Here is a 22051-nt window from a genome sequence, read left to right on the forward strand (position 1 = left end):
GGTATTAAAAAGGAACTTCCTCTACACCTTAGAGACCAGATTTAACCTCTGATCTCATTTTCCCAGCAATGAAAAATCAGTGCCTTCTGCTACACTGCAAAGGAATGATGTGTGAGATAAAACTGCACCCATTTTGCTTTCCTGAGGATAGTGAATAGCTGACACAGAGAGAAGCAGCAGCATTCCTGTCACACTGCATGAATTCAACAGCCTTGGGAAATTCCAGGGCCTAATTCTGCACATCTGATGCTGTGAGTCAGCAAAGGCTGAAACTTTGAGGAATGAGGTCACCAGACCGCCTTGAGTGAAAGCCAACATTCAGCCCAGAGAGTGGATGACAAACAGAACCTGTGGGTCTGTATCTACAATGCTGTGGTTTGCAGCAGCTGGGGTTTCTGGTGCTTTCCTCCTTTTGTTGCCACTGATTTAAGTCAGAAGCCATTAACTTTTGCCAGTGAAGCCAAAATGGTAGAAACAGAAAGGAGAGGCAAACCTTTGTTTTCTAGCTCTCCTTATGCACACAGGCAGTGTTGGAAACCATATCATGGCAGTCTCTTCCCAGGCAAAGGCCCAGCCTCTAATAATTTCCCCTCAGGACAACCCCTGGGATGTCTTGGCACTTCATTAAGTGGGGCAAAGACTGTTTCTTCTCTCACACACACCAAAAGCAGCAGGAGGCTGCAACAGCCTACTTCTCCTCCAGTAGAATTGGGCACTCTTCTGCCCCTGCCCTGCAAAGAGACATCTGGGGCTTTCTCTGGAGCTTGGCAACCCCCATCTTTCCATTTTGTAGCCCCTTACCTCCAAGAAGTAGCATGCTGGCTGTGATTTTAATACCAAGCATGCCATGGCACAAGAAAACCAACAGAGAGTGGGATAAGGGAGAAAGTAGCTTAGGGAAAGCAACATCCCCTTTCCAAGGTACTTTAGGTTCCAAGATTCAAATGTTTTGTAGCTATCTTGCTTGACAGCTTAGCTATTGTTTGGTTTCTTTCTTCACTATTAACTCTCCCTGTGTGCACTACAGCTTACTGGGCTAAGCCATGTTCTGACTTCTGGCTGTAAAAAATCCTTAATTTCTTTTGATCCATGTGATAAATTTGTTTTCAGATCATCAATATTAATATTCAGCCAGGAGCAGTTCTGCATGAGTACAACAGCTTTAAAAGATGGAGAAACGCTGTTCTTGAACCAGCGATTTACTTTTCATACAGTGATTTTTGGCAGCTTGTGATTGAGCTGAACAAATGTAGATTTGCATCATATGACAAATCCCACAATTTCAGCCAGTGCTTCTACTTGCATTTGAAACACAAAAGCGCATTTTTAAAAAGTCAGCATGGAACAAAAATCTCCAGAAATCTCCATATTTGACACACTGGTATTGTATTGTATTTGGGACACACTGCTGAAGTGTCCCAAAACAAAAGTAAATTTCAGTTGCATTTTCCATTAGAAAACAACATATATTCAGATATCCTCCCTCTTTCTGTTGTGCCAGAGTCCTTCCATCTCTTGGAATTTGAACTATGTGCTTTCAACAATCCCCGCTGAGTGTGAAGTTAATTCACATCACTCTGATGGGAACAGCAACACAACCACCCTGCAGTGGATCATCAGTACAAGATCTCCAGGCAGGAACAAGTCCCCGACCTTACCTTCACAGCTCCTGTGATGGTGTAGGCATGGCCCTGTACAATCCCATTCCTCAGCTCTATGTTCCTCATTGACTGCAGAAGGGAGAAAGCACAGCTTTTAGCTCCTGCCACACCACACAGACACAGCCACCAGCTCCCAGAACTGTCATTTGCCACAGCACTAAACAAAGCCTCGGGTCTGACCACAGCAGTATCTCAGAGATACTCCACAGGAATGTGGCTGCTGTTCCCACTGCAGCTATAAGCAAGCCAGGAAATTTAACAAAGCTACAGATCTACACTTCTTTGCAAGTCCTTCCATGATGCAGAGCTGCTGCAACTGCAGAATGACCTGGACTGGGTGACTTGCAGTCAGACCGGGGGACTGCAGAATTTCCCTGCCACTCACAGCCAGGTCAGCCACCTGAGCTGAGGGAATAGTCCTTGGCTTGTTTGCAGCTGCTAAGCTTCCTGTCCTGAGGAAGCAGGCACCTCAGGAGCAGTGTCACACACTTCACAGACACATGCCACATGCTGTAGGGGAAGCCTTGGGGACATCTTGTCAAAGGTTCTCGCTGAATATCACAAAGCCTTTTGCAACTTCCCAGCACTAATACCAGTAAGCCTGCAAGCCACAATGAGAGAATTACATCCTTTCTCAGAAGAGGGGTGTGTTTTGGCCTTGCCAGAGTTGATCACAAAGTTAGGAGGCTGAAATCAGGCCTGCTGGAAGAGGACACCACTCTACGGCAGTGGAATTAGCCAAGAGAGAAGCTACAGCCCCCTGTGGGACAGCAATCCATCTACATCTGCCCAAATGCCTTTACAGAACTTACCAAATAATCTTAACTACTTTCTGCTGCCAAGATCACTTTGGGCATCCATAAACTGTAACTATTTTACAGAGTGATTATAGCTTTCCTTTTCCCCTCCAAAGAGAAGCCTTTGTACAAACACAGTGAACCAAGAGAGGCCCTGTGACTCACCTGGACTGAGGTGCTGCACCCCATGAGACACCGAGATTTGTCAGCTGCTTTCAGGATCTCCTCCAGATCAGGAGGTGGATCCTTCAATGAAAACTGCACTTGGACTCCACCTGTGAGGTCTACTAAAGCATCTGAAAGGTAACCTCCATTCAAGTTCTGGTAGGAGCCTCGTAGCCTATGGAAAAATTAAAAAAAAATTTAAAAAAGGAAAAAATAAGAGAGAGATATGTTAATGAGTCCTTACACTGTTTTCATAAACAATACACAGTGCTTGCTTTTAAAATGAGCGTGTGCATTGAGGTGGTGAGCACAGGGGAGCTGGGGTGTGCAGACATTGTAGCCAGGTAATGAAAGGAAACGTGATCAAAATACTTGGCCAGGCACAACACATGCCCTGTAGAAGGAAGGAGACAAAGGGGGAGCTTTTTCTATGCCTTCATCCCCTTCTGAGGCAGCTGTCCAGAGCCATTCACAGACAGTGGAAAATAATAAGGTGCATCTCATGCCAAGACAGGCATTTTTGGGAGATGAGCTGCATCTCATCATGAAGCATCCAGTTTCTCTTTTCTGAACAGGAAGGGAGCCAAGGATGACTAGTTCAAATGGATGTTTCAGGTCAAATGGAGCTGAACTGTTACTTTCTACATCCTACTTATACAGGACTCTTCACAAAAATAGCCAATATTCCTTTTGCAAATGAGAAAAAGGAAAAGAGAGGTGAAGGTATTTACCCATGCTTCCAGGGCAAGGCAGAAATGAGTTTTCAGCACTGTTCCCAGTTCACTCTGCTAGAGCACAATAATAGGATAATAATTTAATATTGCCAACACAGTCCTTGTTGTTTTTATCGTGTGGTTTTTATTGAGACAGCAAATAAGCTGGAACATGCTGTACTTAGAGCAGGTAGAGCATGCTGTTAAACCCCACCATACACACTGTATTTAATGAATGTAATCAAATGAACTCTGCAGCTAATTGTATTTTGAAGAGTTGTCCTTGTCCTACACTGATGAAAAGAATTTGTCTTGGGCACTGGGGAATAACCTCTCCAATGGGAATCTCATAAACAGCATTGCTTGCAACTTTAATTTAATAGAGGTTTGGTATGCATTGTAATTAAAATCTTATGCAGCAAATTGATACTGAATCCTGAGTCAACTTTCGTGAGATATCTCAGGGCAAAATGCATCCTCTTCCCGAGTTGTTCTCATGATGCTTAAACATTTGCTTATTCCTGGCAAAATCTGCCAAAATTATTACCTCTTTTCTTCACCTCCTCTTCACTGCATTGCAAATTCTACACCAGCCTCAGGTACCAAGTTCCAGCCCTTCATACCACCCCTAACACAGGACTTTTTCTTTAGCATTTTTAATAATGAGAAATGGGCACATGCTAAGGGTCCACAATCAATCCCTTCTCTCTCCAGAGGATTTTTAAAAAAAATTATATCTTTATTAGGCATTATTTACCCTGCATACTCTGGGGACCCCAGCTAAGAGCCAGAGCTCTCTGTGAAGTGAGAGCTGATCAGAGTCCTTGGAGTGCATGTGTTGTGCCTGGGAATGTTCTTCGGTCATGCTTCCTCTCATTGCCTGCTCCAAATATCCACATGATCTCTGATTAGTGACTGTAAACACAGGTAATCCCAGCTTAGACTCTGCAGTCTTAAACATAGGACAACACAGAGAGGAAAACTGAGACAAAGAAGGTTGCCTGAAATCAGGAGGGCATTCCAGGCCCTTTTGTGTCACCATTGCCCTGCTCATTTTGCTTCTCAGGCATTAACATCCCAGAGCTGAACTGGGTGGATTTAGGGCTGGGTAGGGTTAGGTCTAACCCAAGGCCAACATCTCTAGTTTATGTTTACCCTATGTTTGCTGCAGCCAACATAAGCACAGTACCACATAGGCAGCTGTCAGCCTGAACTCTTTCCTCTGTGCTTTGCACAAGGCAGAGGGTGAAACCACCCACAGAAAGCATTCAGTGCTGGGTGGAAGAACAAACCAGGTGTATTTACTTGGCATAAGCTTTTTCCAGCAGGGATGGCCAGAATTCATTTGAAGTTCGGGGGTGTACAGACAGGTATCTTCCATTTAGGAATGGCAGCCGGTCATCTATCACTACATCCACCCATTCTCCATATTGCCAGAACTGGAAATAAATGAAATAAAAATGCATTTTAAAAAGAGAGAGAGAAAATAAAACAATGAGCTTCTTTTAAGCACTAATGTCCATGCCAAGAAAAATCCTCCTGAACTAGCACAGGAATGAAACTAAAGCATGGATATGTGCAAGTTCTCTCCTGAACTGCCTCAAGCTAGTGGTCCCCATTGTTAAACAAGCCACCAACTGGCTGGATTTCCCAGTGGCAGGGGAAGTCCTTGGGGACTATAGTATAGCTAGGGGAGTATAGCTAGTCCTGCAATCAGTGGGAGGAGAGGTTCAACACGAGGAATACGCTAATATTGTTGGGCAATAGCAAGATTTGAAGAAGATAAAGAATGATCAGCAGGTGGATTCCATAAGCCTCACTCCTCAGCCACACTTGGATTTTTCCCCACAGTGTAGCTCTTGGCCAGAGAGGCTTTGTCAAGATCCAGCCTCTAAATTTCCTTTCCTCTGTGTTTCAATTAAGACTCTGACACGCTGTCATGGATGGAGACAGTGTAGTGACTAAAGACTGTTTTGAGGTGTTATCCATCTCCTTGATGGATGAGAAGGACACAGGCAGTCTCTCCAGCATGTGGACAAAGCAGGTGTTTCTCCAGCTGATCCAGCTGATGAAACTTTTCAAGGGAAAAGACAGGAATAGAGATCTGAAGGGATGAACTAAAGGAGCCATTTCCAGAGTCATTAGCAGATTAATGTAGCTTAGCATGATTTGAAATCATAAGAGGCCAAGCTCTTATTTGCAGTAATGCTAAGGACTCTAGTGGAAGTATGCCAGCAATAGATTTAGTCTAGCATGATTTTATTTCAACAGCTTCGGTCAATGAAAAACCCCAAAATGAGCTGTTCTGCTAGAAAAGCACAGGACCAGATCTGCCCAGCAGCAAAGCAGCTTACAGACTGCTCAGCTGAAAGCAGGTCTGATCCTACTTACATTTCTGCCTCTTCCTTCCTACACTGGTGGTGGCAGGAGGCAGCAGGGTTAGGACCTCTACCTTGAGCTCCAGGAGAGCTCTGGGGCTTCTGCTTGATTTTGGCTTGAGGAAAAGCCTTCCACTGGCTGTCCTCTGCCTGAAGGAGAGACAGGCAAAAGGACTGACTGTCCAAAAGGAGCTGTCCTTTCAGTCACCTAAGGAGCCCTTCTGCCCCCAGCCAACACCTAGGAGCAGGTCTGTATGGAGAAAAGGTGTGACGTCCAGGGATGCCTTCCCGTGGGGATTCATGTGCAATCACAACAGGCAAATAAGCAGAACATACAGAACTCACTGTGGGGATTAATGCAGTCCAAACCCACTGAGTGATGTTTTTCCAAAAGTCAAGTTCCTTGGCTATGTTTTCTAGGGAGCTCAAGATTTAAGACTGTCTGAATGCAGCACTATGTTTTTCTTCAGCTGGATAAAGACAGCTGCTTTTTTCCTGACTGTCACAGACCTTCACATGGTGGTCTCATCTGAGCTCACAAGGACAGGAAAAGCCACAGTGGGAAAAAGAAACCTCATGAGAAATCCTAGAGTGCTCTGGGAGTACAAGAGTGGTACAGGAGAAGCCATTCTCCTGCTTTCAGAGGGGTTCACTTTTTGGCTTGAGTCTGGCTTAATGAAATTTCTTTATATTCCTTTATGGGATTTAAGTACTGCAGCTGTGAATGTGGTAGTAAATAAAATGAAGAATTGCTATTTAGGCAGGATGCAAAGAGGGAAGTTCTTTGCCTCCACATTTATGATCAGCTTTTTAAATCAGGACTTTATTTTCCTGTGTTTAAGAGAAAGAAAAAGAAATGGACAGTCCCAAAATGACAACAACACATCTAGGGTCCGGATGGTCAAAGGGGGAATGCTATGGGGTTATTTTGCCTCCTTTTTTCCTTCCCAGACAGAGATCTTAGAATAATCCAGTTCTGAAATTGAGTAAGGAGAAAATCACATAACTATCAACTATCAACTAACATTAACCTTTTGTACGGTGTTAAAAAGCATGTTTTGGATGTTTCCTAAACTGAGGTCTTGACCATTTATGGTCTTTAAAGATTTCATCTCTTTCTTCCTGAGAGCAGGGATGTTAACACCCAGGGCAGATCCCTCCAGTTGTGAGTTGATGCTCTGTGCAATAATCCACTTTAGTCCCCTGGACAACACTTCTGTTTTTTTTCCCAAGTTGAGGTGGTGCTCCTCGCTGTCACAAGAAGTGACAACTCTGCCTCATAGGCACTACAGCTTCTGTGGCAGAGGAAGGGATTCCTATACAAACATGGGATCAACTTAATCCCTGGGGAAATAACATCACTGTAATTATTCCCCAGATAAAACATTTGCCATTTTACCTACAGCTGATGAAATGCTTAACTTGCACTTACAGCTGAACAGCTTATGCTGTACAGGAACATTGGAGCAGCCCCTTGTATTCCTGAGAGGCAAGATGCTCCAGTTCCAAAATGGTGGGGAAAAAGTTATAAGCTAAAATTTTTCTATTAGCATATGATACGCCTTGTTTGCAATTCTTCACTGAACTGAAGACTGGTTGCTTAGCCTGTGGATGGCAGTAAAATATCTTTGATGGAATAATTGAAAGGCATTGCAGAGAAGCATTTCCATTCAGAGGAGCTTTCTCAGGGGTTTATTGCTCAAGGAAAGCCAGAAACAGTTGCATTGATTTGCAGATGAGATGACAGGGAAAACATTTTCAAATACTGTAAGGTATTTATACTGCTTAAGATTTAAGGATTGTGCCTAACTAATCTTTTCAAAGCTCCCATGAAAGACAATCTAGCTTCCATCCTTTTAATGTGTTTTAAGCAGACTGGTGTCCCTTCAGCTGGTTTATCTCACACAGTGTGTCAGTGTATGCTGGAAATGGGCCAAGATAGAAACATCTGGTATCCTAAGGAGCAGAGGAACAGAGCAAAATGTAGACTGTCCACAATATAATCCTCCTGGTGCTGCTCCACAAGAGCCTAGAAGGTCAAAGAAGCCCCACTGTCAGAGCTCTTTGGTTGGTGCTGAACTGCATAAAACAAAAGAGATTCATGAAATAAGGGGGATGAGGAATGGTTGAGTTTATCCAGATTTTCTCCACATCCAGTTTAGCTTCTGGAGTTTAATGGTGCTGCAAGCTCTTCTAATCCCACCAGATATTTGTTTGACTCAGACACAAGCAAGCAGAGCCTGGCAGTTGCTACCCGAGTCACCCTCCTGGGAGATTCAGACAATTTTAGGAGTTGGTAGAAAGTGGGATTTACTAAAAAGCCTTGTTCCTCTCTCTGAAACAAATCTCTTTTCAAAATATCAAAAGCCTGTTCCTCTGATCTGTCTCCAAGGATTTGTAATTTCCAGCCGTTTCAACAAGCTAAAAGGGCAAGGTGAAGTGGGAAAACAGAAAACGAGCCCAAATAGATAGTGCAGGTGAGATGACAGCCATAACAGACTGCCCAAATCAAAGCAGCCACCAGAATGCCATCTAAAACATATATGTACACAAATCTATCTGAGCAGCTGGTACCACTGCCTTTGCAGTCATAACTTTCAGAAAAGGGCATCAAATTCCCTGAAGTGCAATGGCACCACCTGAAGCACAAGGAATCAATTAAAAATTCAGGATTTTCTGCAATGTTCTGAACTGGGAGTCAGCATTGAAGAACCAAAGCATTCAAGCGTGTTGGGGTGTGGGGCTGCAGCTTGGACCCCTCTGCAATCCAACCAGCCAAGCTCAAGTGGTACCAGCACCACAGGGAATACATACCCGGAAATGAAAAATCCCAGCATAATCATCCTGGAATCCTTGGTCCTTGGGTAAAACATTTTCCAAAACATGTTTTCTCAGTGTCAGGGAGCCCAGGGCAGCCAGCATCCAGCAGTCACCTCAGGGGAGGGAAGAATCCAACACATTCAGTCAGTTTCTTGCTGTTCTGGATCACAGCTGACTCTTTAGAAAGGGAATGAGCTCCAACATCTAAGAACCACTTTGCTAAAAGCAACCAACGTTCTTCTGTCTCCTTTTCCCCCTCCAAAATGCTGAAACACTACCCAGGACTCACCAGCAATGTCCACTGGGAGCCCTGCTGTCACCCAGCCACCCTTTTCTCCTATCAGACTGCTCCTATCTTTTGCACTCATGTTGAGACTTGCAGTTCAAAACACTCTTTAAGAAACCTTCAAACTTCTCAGTGGAGTGAGAAATGGAAAGGCATTTCTTTCTACATGGGAGCAGAGCTGCTCCCAAAGACAAACATGGTCAAGGAGTACAAGATGGAATCGACACAGGGTGCAAATACATACTCTGATACTGGGTAAGTATGGCTGGAGTTGAACGGAAAAATCCACAGGAAGGAAAACACTGGCAATCCCAGTGGCAGTTCCATCCATGCAGATGGAAAGAAAATTCAGCCCTACAGAATTTGGAGCTGCACCTATTTGCCTACTTACACTTAACTGTGTTTGACCCTTCTTCCTGAAGCATCTGCCTGATCTCAGCTGGATCTTCATTTCTAAGCTTGGCTTTACACAGACAGAAGGCAGATGCCAGACAAAAGTAACAAAGATTTGAGCTGTTGCATTTGGGAATCTTGTTAAATAACTGTAATAAGTTGTGTGTGGACTTGTGCCAGTCTAGATTGACCTTCACTGATTGCTTACTGCTACCATGGTCCACATCTTCCCCCCGAGCACTTGGAACATGGCAAAGCAGTCACAAGTTATTGCTTTGTGCAGATCTCCAAATCAAGAATATCACCTTACCTATTTCTCCTTGCATGATGTCAAATCTGCTAACTCCATCCCTGATCAGATAAGGATTTTTCTGAAGTTCCTGGAGGAAAGAAAATGCAAAGAACAGTGTGAGTACCCAGCCTTTGCCAGCAGTATGTTTCTGCACTTTGAAGACCTTGCCTACCTTTTCCAGGTCTGAAAACTACTTTTCTTTAGCCCTAATGTTTTGCTGCCAGCCACTAACAAAACCAGAGGAAATACTCAGTCATCTCTTCTGTAATCTGCTCAGATATTCCTAGGGATGGGGATCTGAGGGTGGGTGCTCCCTGAGTTTTCATTTGAGTTTCTCTAATGCTACTGACACCTTTGAAAGAGAGCTCTGAGCTTGCCAGTGAAATCATGCAATTTCTTGGGGCACAGCAGGGCAGTGACACACAGATCTCTCCAAGCAAAGTGGAACAAGGTCTATACTTCAGCTCAGCAGTGGGTCTGGGAGCATTTTACACTCTAAGCCTTTTGTGTTTTCTTTCAGGTCTAATACAGGTCAGCCTGGACTGCTTTTCTTCACTCTGGCGAGGAAGATATAGAAAGAGAGCTTAATCTCTGTCTGCAAAATCCCATAGGCCTGGCTGACATTTTTGATTCAGGGAGAATTTTCCTTGAGAGTCTTGCTTGGGCAGTGAAGGGAGAAGCACTTCAGAGTTTGGCTTTGCACACAGAAATGTGAACCATTCTCCCAGCTGTGTCTGCTATTGGCCTGGGATATCTGAGTGCTCAGGAGAGAAGGGCCTCAGCATCCTCCATGAGTAACCCTTGGCACTCTCCATCACGGTAAGGTTCTGTTTTGAAAGAGCAATCAGCCTGAAATAGGCAACTCATCACACATATAAGAAAACAAAGAGATAAAAGGAAGGAAAAAAAAGTCCTGGTAAGAAAAAACAATACAGCAGCCCTTCCCTGAACAGGCCCTGGCATTCCTTCTCCCCAGCTGATCTGACATGCTGCACAAAAATGAGACCAGCTCACAATGTGACTCATGACTTGCATGGTTGCGTGAGCTCAGCATTAGCAAATGCTGTCAACTTTCTGAAACAGCTTCACATAGATCAAATACCTCTAAAAAGTTTTCCTGTCAGGAAAAGATGCAATGCAACATCACTGCGCCAGGCTGGTGGGCAGATCATGCTTCCATAGCACTGCTGATGTGGGGGAAAGCAGCCTCAGCAGGCGAATTCCTGGAGATGTGCTTTCCTACAGCCATCCCTACCTATCCCAGGACTTTGGGGATTTGCAGCAAGAGATTTACCCATGGCCTGGGAGCAGGCCTATGATGTGGGGCCACCAGCAGCAGTGGTTGCTCATTGTATAAGGAAGAAGCAGCATTGAACCATTCTCCCTTCTGCTTTACATCCACCCCAGCCTCATCTTCTCCCTACCTCCATTTCCCAGAGCAGTTTGTGCCCTTCACCTGGGTGAACTCGAAACTTTCCACAAGCAGGAAAGATTGCTTGGCAAGCTTTGAACTTCCCTCTGCTTTTTTGTGTGTCTGACTTGCTAGTAGTCATCCCAGAAAACCAACAGCATAAAGAGTGGCTATTTTTGTTTCCCCCATCACTTCTTAGGGTTTTGAAGTCTGACTTCCCAGAAGCAGGGTGGCTGGGCTACAGTGCATAGCTGCCACAGGGGTAAGCACCAGCCAGAAACATGAGGCTGAAACTAATGAGAAGGCAGCAGTGTCTTTATGGGATGCCTGAGAAAAGGGCTGATGCTGTGCTCCGTGCCAGGATGCTAAAGCTCAGAAGTGCTCTGTGGATCCTGTTAGCCTGTTGTGGGGACTGGCTCAAAAGTCAGCCCATGAGATGCCTCACCAAATATTCTTTTGCCCACCAAGCTGTTCGACTCCCCAGGGAGCAAACAGGGATGAGCTGAGTCATTAAGCAGGCTCCTTGCTGAGAGAAACTGGCAATTTAGTCTAAAACCAGAAAAGACACGATCTGAAGTCAGCCCCAGCCAACCCACCTTGGCTGTGCACACAGACATCTCTGTGGCTGGCAGAGGGACCTCTCTGTGCTGCATTCCCCATAGCACGTGGAGCTCTGCTTCCAGGAGTTTGCACTCCCCACAGGCTCCGGGGCAATAATGGAGACACAATACAGACTGTGTTGTTTCCACTAGCCAGGGGAAGAACCTGCTCAGCAGCTGTCTGGACCCACAGAAGGCTTCTGACAGAGCACAGAGAGGACATAATTGTGATGGAAGTGCTCTGGAAATCTGCACCTTTTCACCTGGGAGGAAAGGAAGTCTCCAATTAACTCCTCTTCCTTCAAAGGCAAGAATACAGCAGTCATAAAACACCATATTGTCCATTATTGCAAAGCACAGAGAAACACATAGTTACCACTACACAAAATGTGCAAGCCTCACTATTTCCTACTGCTCAAATTGCATGACAAAGAGAGGAACCACAGTTTTAACTATGTCTGTCCAGAAGCAGTGCCCTGTTTCACTGAGAAATGATGAGGCTTTGTGGCATTTTCACAGAGACTTTTCAGTTTTAGCTGGAAGGGGAAAGAAGAGGGAGCTCAGGGAGGCACATGGCCTCTTCTTGGAGTATCCATGAGCCCAGCAGTGAAAGCAACCATATGGGCTGCAAGTCAAGCAGTCTGCCTGAACTCATCCCCCAGGACAAAGCTCTCATCACTCGCTTTCCCTGGCCCACTGAAGACTTCATTAGGTATTCAAAAAGAAAGAGAAGTTCAAGTTCAAACCAGTTCATCCTCTAGAGCATGGTCTTACCACAGAAGCACTGTTCATCTAAAGGGCAAGACAGAGAATTAATCTGAGAGGTGAAAGGAAAGTGTCCTGTACATGCATTTAGCTCTAAATCTCTTTTTATAATTGCTTGAAATTTTTAGGGAAGAACAAGTCCCAAGAAGGAGCTGGAGGGGACTAGTGTAGATGTAGACCACATGCAAACATGCAAAGTACACAGTCAAGCAGTTCTGTGAAAAATTGGAAGCCTGAAGTGGGATTTCCTAGGCAGTGCAAGCCGGTCTGGCTGCAGGCTGCTCGGGTTGGGTTCTGGCCACTTTCTCCCACATTTCCCCAATGGACCAGCATGAACCTGAATGCAGGCACAAGGCCACCAAGGGTTAAGAGGCTGGAGCTGACTGTTTGCAGAGCCACCTCTTGGTCAGTTCACCTTAACCCTAAAATAAAATCCCAGCCCTGTTTCTGTTCCTGCCACAGGTCCACATCCTTCCCTTCAGCTACACTTGTGTTGCTCCCCTCTGCTGCAGTTCCACCATCCTTACACATCCTGCCATCATGAGTAATGGTGCTCCCTGTTCAACACACACAAATTACGACAAATAAAAAGGCTGCTATTTATTGAAAGCCAAACTGTTCTCAGCTGGACAAATGTTAATTCAGCAGCACTGCTGGGCCTGTAATAGTGTTGCTGTGGATTAATAAACACAGTACCACAGTTCTCTGGGCTGAAGGCCCTGACTAGCACTGTGCTGAGGAGGGGTCAGTCACACCACTGTCATATATCCCATAACCACAGGAAACCTCCACAGAAATAAGACAGCTGGGATAATGAGGGAGGGCAGAACAAAGGACAAAGTTAGTGGAGGGTCTGGAGCACAAATCTTATGAGAAGTGGATGAGGGAGCTGGGTTATTTTAGCCTGAAGAAAAGGAGGCTCAGGGGGGTGACTCCACATCTGCCCAAAAGGAGGTGGTAGGCAGGTAAGAGCTACAGAGTCTCTTCTCCCAGGTAACAAGTGACAGAACAACAGGAGATGGCTCCAGATTGTGCCAGGGCAGGTTTATGTTGGATATTAGAAAAAATTCATTCACTGAAAGGATAGCTAAGCACTGGAACAGGCTGCCCACAGAGGTGGTACAGTCACCTCCCTGGAAGCATTTAAAAGACATGGAGATGTGATACTGGGGGACATGGTGACTTGGCAGTGCTGGGTTAATGGTTGAACTCTATGATTTTAAAGGTCTTTTCCAAGCCACACAGTATAAGCTGTGCCAGGCCACACCAAAGATCTGATGTGCAATGACTTGTCTCCAACAGATCAGAGAGGGAGAGGATAACTGAGCAAGCCAAAATAAATAGGAAAAATCAGACTACTCTCAAGGGGTGTGCTTGCACTGACAGAACTCAATTCCCTGCTTTACAGCAGAATAGCTCAATTCTTAATTGCCTAATTTCAATACAAATGCATTGGTTGCTTATGAAAGCCATGCTCTGCTCCAGTTCTCTTTTGCGTTGGAAGAATGAGTTCACCAGACTTCACACAGGCGTGGAGCTTACAAATGTGAAAGCTAAGTCCTGCTGGATGACGGACTGGTGTCAACAACCAGACAAAAACAGAAACCAGCTCAGATTTTACCTGAAACTTGTTTGCTTTGTGTGGTTCACTGCTAAAACAAAGGAGGCAAAGACAAAGGAGGTAAACAAGGGAAGTAGTCCTGTGTATCTGGAGCCTTTGAGAGGCAATTTCCTTAGAGGTCTTGAAACCTCCCCTGGGATCGTACAGTAAAAGCTGGAAGTGCCACGGTGTTACCAACCACCCTCCAGCCAACACAGCCACATAATCCTGCCTGAGACTCCCCAGCCTGAGAAGCAGGATAGTCAGCAGACCTTCACAGCAGTGCTGCTTTCCAATCCACCTCGGATGCACAAATTCCCCCTCACAATCAGCTCGCCCCAAAGATCAATGGAGTCAGGAAACACTATGCAAATAAACATTTTCCATCTTCCAGAAGGACAGATGTAATAGCTGGTGATGCACTGCAGCTTCCCCAGCCCACAGGGATGAATTCCAGGTCGAGGTCAGGTGCAATCAGCTGAGTAGGCAAGGGCTGAGACAGCGGCAGCCTGGGATGCTGCTCCCGTTCAATTACCCCGATTGCACAGGAACGTTTGGGAAGAACAAGGCGGATTGATTTTGATTTTCATCACGGAGAAACACTGAACAGGATCCAAGAGCCTCCAGGCCCCTGGGAAAGACTGAAGCTGTGAGCTCCACCACGAACAGCTGGTGAGCAGCTTTGGCTCATGACAGGGACTGCTGGCCCCAAAGTGACAGACCTGCAGGACACCACTATCCCTCGCTGCCACACATTTCCCATGACTTCTCTCATTAAAGCAGCTCGTGTGACAACCTGCATTTCTTTTTCCTCTTCTTTTTGTTTTTGGTAGGTTTTTCTTCATTTCCCCCCTCTTCTGTTACAGACTAGTTTTTGGGTTAACTTCAAATTGTTGTCTAAATTCTTGTCTGGATGAAATCTGCTTTTTAGTTCCCTCCAGCTACAGACAGACCAAAGCTGATGCAGTAGGAAATCCAGCTCAGCTTATCCGTCTAGAAAGATGCTAACTTAAAAAAATTTTTCTAAAGGGTCCATTTTTAAAAGTCAGTTGCTGGATTCAAAATCACTTAATGCTGATGCTAATTCTTGGAAATTTCTGGGAAATAAATAACAGGCCAAGGAACAAATAATCACCAAAAGTTATGCAGGATAACAACAGATACTCTGCCTCTGAAAGGTCGTTATGTTTTCTTTGGGATGGGACAGAGGAAGGGAATTAAAACATGAGCAAGCTCTTTTACAAAGTGAGTGATTCAAATGATGGATCACTTTTCCCAGCTAACAAGCACTGGCTCAATGAGTATAATTTTCTCCAATGTTTTTTAGGCGCTGAGTGCAGTAGAACAGAACTCTGCTATGAGAGCAAGGTGTATCCCTTGCCTGAGTTCACACTGCCTCTTTCTGCACCTTCCATCCAAGGAGTTTTCTGGACACCACCTTTCTCATCACCTTTATGCCTTGTAAAGGCTGACCTAAAACAGAGGCTAGAGAGAGTTAAAGAATAAAATAGGTATTTATTAGAAGGCCTCTATGGATCCACCTTGGGCAGTACAAGAGCCCAGCCAGGGTTACATTCAAGATGAACCCAAAATGGTCACAAAATGGACAACCAGACACAGGGTCTCCCACTTTTATAAGTTCTGGTCATTTGCATATTGGAGCTAATTGTCCAATTACAGCTTCACCATATGAAGTCCCATCCTTCTTGTTTTTCTCTCTTCATTCTGCCATTCTTTATGCTCTTGGGCCTGAAATTTGGATCATTTGTCCTTGGTCCCCAGCTAGAGAAGGAATTGTTTTGTCTCCCTACTCTGTGATGAGAGTTTACTATCCCCTAATATGAAATTCAGAACTACACACTAAAGCAGTACAGAATCTGAAAAAAACCAAAAGCTAGAACCTGAGGCATCAATCTGACCCCAGACACCTCAGACAAGCACTCAAGGAGTCTGTGCCCGATGCTCTGAGCAGACTGATGATGCAGACAAAGCCCCTGTCAGCTCTTTCAGACAGTCCTTTCACCAGGCACATCCCTATAAGTCATATCAGAGGCCCTCAGAGATTCCTCCCATGCTGATCCTCAAACTTCCACTGGCCACCTTGCAGCTTTTCTTCCAGCTGCCCCCCCCACAACTGTCTATGCTAATCAGAGGACAGATCTTCTTGTGCCAGTTCCTGCTCAGCATCCCCTCATTCCATAAAGGAATTACAGGGTCCCCAGTAGACCAAGAGTGAGCAGGGCAGGAGCAGTAGTCTGCAACCTTGAAGACCCTTCAGAAAAGCCTTCAGTGACTTCACCCTGTGCCTATTTTAGCCTTTTTTAAAGCATAAGCACTGAAGATCATGGACTATCCTTCACATTTACAGTGGGCACCATACTGAGCCCTGGTGCAGGGCTAAGGCACTGCTGCACAGGTGGTAATTTCTTTGCCCTCACACATACATATCTGAAAATATAACCAATGTTAGCAGAAGTAAAGCAGCCTACATTTAGCATCATGACAATTCACATCATCTGGACCATCCTCCTTCAATTTCTTTTTGCATCTGCACAGTATTATGCACTATGATCAGAACAGAGAGAAATCTTTAGCCTGAACATTAATTGAATAAAAATGCATATTCTGCAACAGTTAATCATTTCATGGCTTCCTCAGTTCCAATCAATAGCTTGTGTGAAGGAAAAGCAGCAAACAATGAAAAAGAATTGTTCTGAACATTTTAAAAGGAGCATCTCAGTTTTTAAAATCTGACATAATTCTTCACGGAGAATTTCACTTTGATTGATCTTTAGAAAAGCCTCACTATAAAACATACTTTATTCAGTCTAAAACAGAACTTCTTTTCCATTTCCCAAAACTGCTGGTGAGCCAAAGGAATAGTTAATTGTGAGGTCCTGCTGTATTTGGTACCTTCAGCCTGACCTCTAGTAATGCTTGAAATACCACATTCAAAACCTCTGTTACTGATTGCACGTTTCAATGGGCATAGATTGAGGGCCTGGGGATACAAACACAGCCTGAAGCAGTCCCCATCTGATGAGAAACCATAACTATTGCAGAGTTGAGAAAAGTGACATTTCAAATGTTGTCTTGGTGCTCCTGATCCACCTTCCCTCCCTTTTCAGGCACATGTCTATTAAACAAGATGAGTTTACAAGTCAGAAAGTTGTTTCTGACTGTCACTGCTGACTGTTTCTCTCTGAAATCAAGCTGGTTTCTCTCCACTTTACACATTACCCCCAGATATGAAGACTCCAAACTCTGAGCGTAATTGGCAATTCTCTTGACAATGTACAAGGTAAAATAGAAGCAGCATGTTGCTCAACTGCTCAGTTGGATCTGGAACAAAGACAGCAGCTATAATTGCTATCTACCACTTAAATAACCAGATACTGCATAACAGTAAATGCAGGCTAAGAGATTATTAGGAGGGAGATGCCAGTCACAGGTACAGTTCAAGACAAATTTGTTTTAATGTCAGAGGGAGCTAATGGTGGAGGCTGGGAAAAATACAGATAAGGGTTAAATTTGCCATGATTTGTCAGCAGGATACAACTGCACTGAGTCTCTGGGAGATTCAGGTTGGAAACAGTCTCAGGGAAATTATAGATATCTCTTGGCTGAGGTGTTTAGGTAGCTTGAACACCTGGCATCACATCCTTAGAGTTAGCACTGCAGTGGCCTAGGAACAAAGATTGTACAAACATTTCTGCATGGCTGAAAGGTGCCCAACCTGATATCTCCTGATACCTCCCTCTTCTTCCTGGGGGACCAACTCCCAGAGGCAACTGGTCACAGCATTGGCTTTTCAGGACTTATGAAATGCAAACTCAGTTTTATTTGCTTCCTGACCCCTCACTCAAAACATCTGCAGCTCTGTAAATGAAAAGGAAACACTGCAATTCAGCAACACCTTCTACCCCTGCTTAATTCTGTCAGGAAAGTGAGGCCTCACTTAGATGTCACCATGACACAGCATGGCTGTTGTGGAGATGTTTGGGAATTTCTGGTTGCTCTCCTCAGCCCTTTATCTTGCATCTTGTCTGGCAAGGTAAAGCCTGCATGGTTGGGAGACATCTACAGGTGAAACCTTTGGTCAAACTGAGGAAAAAAAATGGGGTTTTCTTCAGCACTGGAATCCTGAGTTTCTGTTCCAGATGACCCAGTTGAGTTGGCAGTCTCAACTTTGTCCTTTGTCATAGAAGGGCAGCTGATGATGCTGCTTTAGCCTCTATAAAAGAACAAAAGGCTTTTCAATGTTCACGTCATGTGCCCCAGGCCACGAGCACATGGTTTAATTTTTTGAAGGAGAGTTCTAGCAAAGCCAAGGATTTTGATCCTGCTCCTTCCTGAAAAAACACTCTGGAAAATTTTTGGCTGCTGTAAAAAAATCCTTTAGAAGGGAAGTGGAGGATGGAGAGGACATATGTAAATTTTTGAAATCAATTGCACAAAAACTTTTATTCACAACCTTAGTATTCATGGATTCAGCAAAATAGAAGGGAATTCTCAAATACCTGCCTCACCTGACAAACTTCAAGCACTAGCAGCAGCAGATTCTGCTTTTGGCAAGGTACGTCAGTCCCTTTGCACATGTAATAACTCTCAGGATATTAGAGCAGGATAGATGTTCATCCCACAGTGCAGTGCCTCAAAATCAGTGGTATTTGGGTTTCTAAGTCACTTTGTATGCTTTTGTAGTCCTACACTTCTCTGCTGCAAAAGCACTGGGGTGTTAGTACTTAAGAGAATTGTATCATAACATTTCATTCCAGTTTATTCATCTTTTAAATGCCCCTGGAGAGTCCTTTCTAATATCTGTGTTTGTCTTTTGTGAGTCTAATGCTTAGTTATCCTATTTTTCCTCTCCCAGACAGGAAACAGAGGCGACTAACTCTCCTCCTTTGCATTTTTAGTTACTTTCCTAATACAACCAGCTTTCAAGAGAGATTATTCCCATCTGCTGTGAACCCATAAGCAGAGTGCTGGTGTAAAAAACTCAGCACCGGCTGCACTCTCACCAGACACAGACTTTGAAGGAAAACTACCTAAGGACATTCAGCCTGTGGCAGAAGCAGCTTCTGCAGAAGAGAATGATCTCTTTGTGGCACCTCCGCAGAATACAGCACCTCCACACCTTCCAATCCATGTGCTTTGTTTCCTGCCTTTCCATGTGGGCATCCACATTTAGCAGCTCTGCAGGCTATCCTGGCTACTCTGCTTCCCTTCTGGGATCCATGAGTTTCAACATCCACGCTGGCTGCAGCCTCTGCTGCTGCTCTGCCAAGGCCACCATGCTGCCAAGCTCCAGCACACCCTCACTGCCCTAACGCATCTGCCATCCAAATAAATATTTTCATGTTGTTTCATGCTGTCTCTTTACAGTCTCACAGTCACTATCTCTACACCCTGAGGCTCTGTCCCAGCCCAGAGAAGCCAAAGGCCCCAGGCACTAGCAGTGTGCTCAGCAAAACCCAGAAAAAGAGCAGCACGTGGCTCATCCAGGAGCTGCACCAGCAGCAAATGGCACACAGCAGTGCTCTACTGAGCAGTTGGACCACAGGAAGATTTCCTAAATTAGGTCCTAGGATAAAAGAGCTGAGCATGTGATTCCACCTCCCATTCTAAACTTCCACATGCCAGATGATAACTGCCTATTAAATTGCAACTGGGAATCAGCACACAAACATGCTTCATCTCCTGCCTTGTCCCAATTACTTTAAAATAGGTATTGCTGACTCAGTCGCCTGGATTACAGAAATCTGAGATCTTAAAGAGAATTTAACAACTTTTCAGGTTTGCATAAAGTCCTCTAGAAGCACATCAAAGTGGGAACAGTAGTTCTAGTCAGGTTCACAGGTGGAAGCCAACTTCCTACAAAAATGTACCTAATGAAATCATTAATGTTGCAGAGGTTATGCTGTAGATGAGTAATATAATAATTGGCTCTCACAATTGAGAGATAGATATTATGTAGATGTTAAAATGCTAGCAATGCTATTATAATATGTCCCCCCCATAGTCCTCTTTCCCCTCCCCCTTGTAATAGCATCAGTAGTCAGGGCATTTAGAGAGGGCCAGCTAATTACCAAGAGTAACTTCAGTGTAACAACACCTGACTTCCAACCAAGATATAACAAAGTAATCTCCACCAATGGACAGCAGAGAAAGAGTTTACTGACAAAACTTTGGGACGGGCTAAAGGTATAAAAGGCAAAACATCCATTTTGTAGATGAGCACGTGGCTGATAGTCATGGGGGCTGATAGTCATTTAGTCCTTTTGTTGTAATTTTTGTTAATGTTTAATAAACCTTTAAAATTTTTAAAAGCGAGCAATCATTTCTTACAGGCTGTCTTCCCTCCACACATCCCACAGCAAGGATCCCTCCTTACAACTGTGCTTCCAGGGTTTCCCTTGAGATCTGCTTTCCTGCTCAACACAGACCTCCCACCCTAGAGTGCAGGCCTTTGGCCACTGGCCAACACTGGTCCCATTCAGCAGCAGTGCCACAAAGCTCCCCAGCTGCTGGAACTCACCGTTGGCCTCTTCCATTGGATCTGCCAGAGCTTCTCCTCTGGGAGCAGGGTGGGACCGATGGAGCTGATGTGAGCAGGGAAGGTGGCATCCTCAAACAGCAGCCCTTGACTCAGGCACAAGGCTCTCAGGTCTCTGAAGTCCTGGCTGTTAAATTTCTTCAGGTTCTGGAGGCTTCCTGCTGCTCCTGTGGTTTGCTCTGGCATCGGAGAGGAGCTGGGGGCGAGCATCGTGCCCTTTTCCTGTGAGGGGCAGACAGGGACTGCCATTAGTTTCCCCATGCAAAGTGGTGCATCAAGAGTGTGTGGGATAACACCTCCCCCTCCTCCCACCAGGACGACTCTGGAGCAGCAGCTTGCAAAACTGAGGGCAGCCACAGTGACAAAATCCCTATTAGCTGGAAATGCATGGGGAAAGAGCAGTCGTCAAATCCCGACTGGTTTATCTTAAACCAGTGCTGTCAGTGCTACAAATTCAATTTGGAGTCTTCCCTGAGGACAGAGAGCAAAGCTGTTAGTGAGCTGCTGTGTGAGCACTGAGGTACAGCTGCAATATAAGCGAGCACAGGGGATGCAGCAGGAGCTGCACGTGCAGGGGAGTGGGAGTGGGAGCAGGGATGATGCCCACAGGTAGCCAGGACTCTGGGTCAGGTATCCCAGCTTTGCCCAGGGCACAGGATTTCAAGCTGCTGTTTAAACTGGGCAGGCACTGCATGGCATCTCCAGGCATTCCAGTCTGAAGCATGGGTGAACCCCTCTCTGTTAATGTGTCTAACAGAAAGGGGAACTTTAGGAAAAAGAACATTTCATACATGCAGTGAAACCCTGGACTGAACAGACTTGCTAATACACCTGCTGACACAGATAGGGATGGATGCAGGAGCCAAAATCTCCTGTTGAGGGTTTTGTCCCTTTACATGCATCAAAAAGCACAGCAGGATTCCTGCCATCAAAGATCTACTTTTGCTCCAAAGGGAGGCAGTTCAACTTCCAAGGGGACACTGGATTGTGGGATGGGAGAGATTTTAGTACAGGAGTAGAAGGACAGAAGAAAGAGAAAAAACTGCACATTTGGAGGGACCAGTGGCACTGGAGCTTAAAGAAAGCAATTTGTTCTGTCCAACCAGAGCACGAATTTTGAGGTGTGCTCCCCAAAGCCACATGGATGTACAGAGACACACACCTGGGCACCAACTCCTGGGGATGACCCTTCAGCTGAAAGGCTCTGCTGTGATTTCAGGACTCAGAGAAGTAGCAGGAAGGTTGTGCAGCCTGCCTTGCCTCCTGGTTCCTTCAGCTCATATTGTAACACAGAATTACATGTTGCTGGATAAACACATGACTCAGGGTCCACACCAGTTTTCATCCTTCATTCCCATTTGCCCTCACAAAAGCAAAATACTAACTATCCTGAGCTATATTTCCCCTTTTGCCTCTTTCCCTATGAAAAGAGAATCCCCTTATCAGCAGACTTTTAAAGGCAGAATCCCTGTGGATCCTCCTCTGCCATCTTGCTTTATGGATGCCACCACACTTGATCCAGGGATTCCTGCCCCCAGCTCTTATCTTCCATAAATTAGCACTGGAAAATCCACCACATACCCTGGGCAAGCCTCACCTCCAGTTAATTAAC

General features: G+C 45.0%; 1 protein-coding gene across 6 annotated transcripts in view; it reads right to left on the minus strand.

Annotated features, from left to right (window-relative positions):
• CAPN13 (calpain 13) overlaps positions 1–22051 on the minus strand; it is a 49511-nt gene that overhangs the window by 24499 nt on the left and 2961 nt on the right. For 2 of the 6 annotated variants that reach the window (XM_072927471.1, XM_072927470.1), the window contains exons 2-7: positions 20422–20661; positions 9524–9593; positions 8529–8647; positions 4642–4775; positions 2624–2798; positions 1659–1730 (exon numbers count right to left, since the gene is read on the minus strand). In XM_072927471.1, the coding sequence (XP_072783572.1) occupies positions 1659–1730; positions 2624–2798; positions 4642–4775; positions 8529–8647; positions 9524–9593; positions 20422–20649 (798 nt within the window). In that variant the 5' untranslated portion in view covers positions 20650–20661. Of the gene's footprint in view, positions 1–1658; positions 1731–2623; positions 2799–4641; positions 4776–8528; positions 8648–9523; positions 9594–20421; positions 20662–21601; positions 21794–22051 lie in introns of those variants that run through there. The other 4 variants (XM_072927472.1, XM_072927469.1, XM_030268937.4 and 1 more) reach the window with 4 other exon arrangements.

The sequence above is a fragment of the Taeniopygia guttata genome, chromosome 3 (assembly GCF_048771995.1).
Source record: "Taeniopygia guttata chromosome 3, bTaeGut7.mat, whole genome shotgun sequence".
Taxonomy (NCBI): Eukaryota; Metazoa; Chordata; class Aves; order Passeriformes; family Estrildidae; genus Taeniopygia; species Taeniopygia guttata.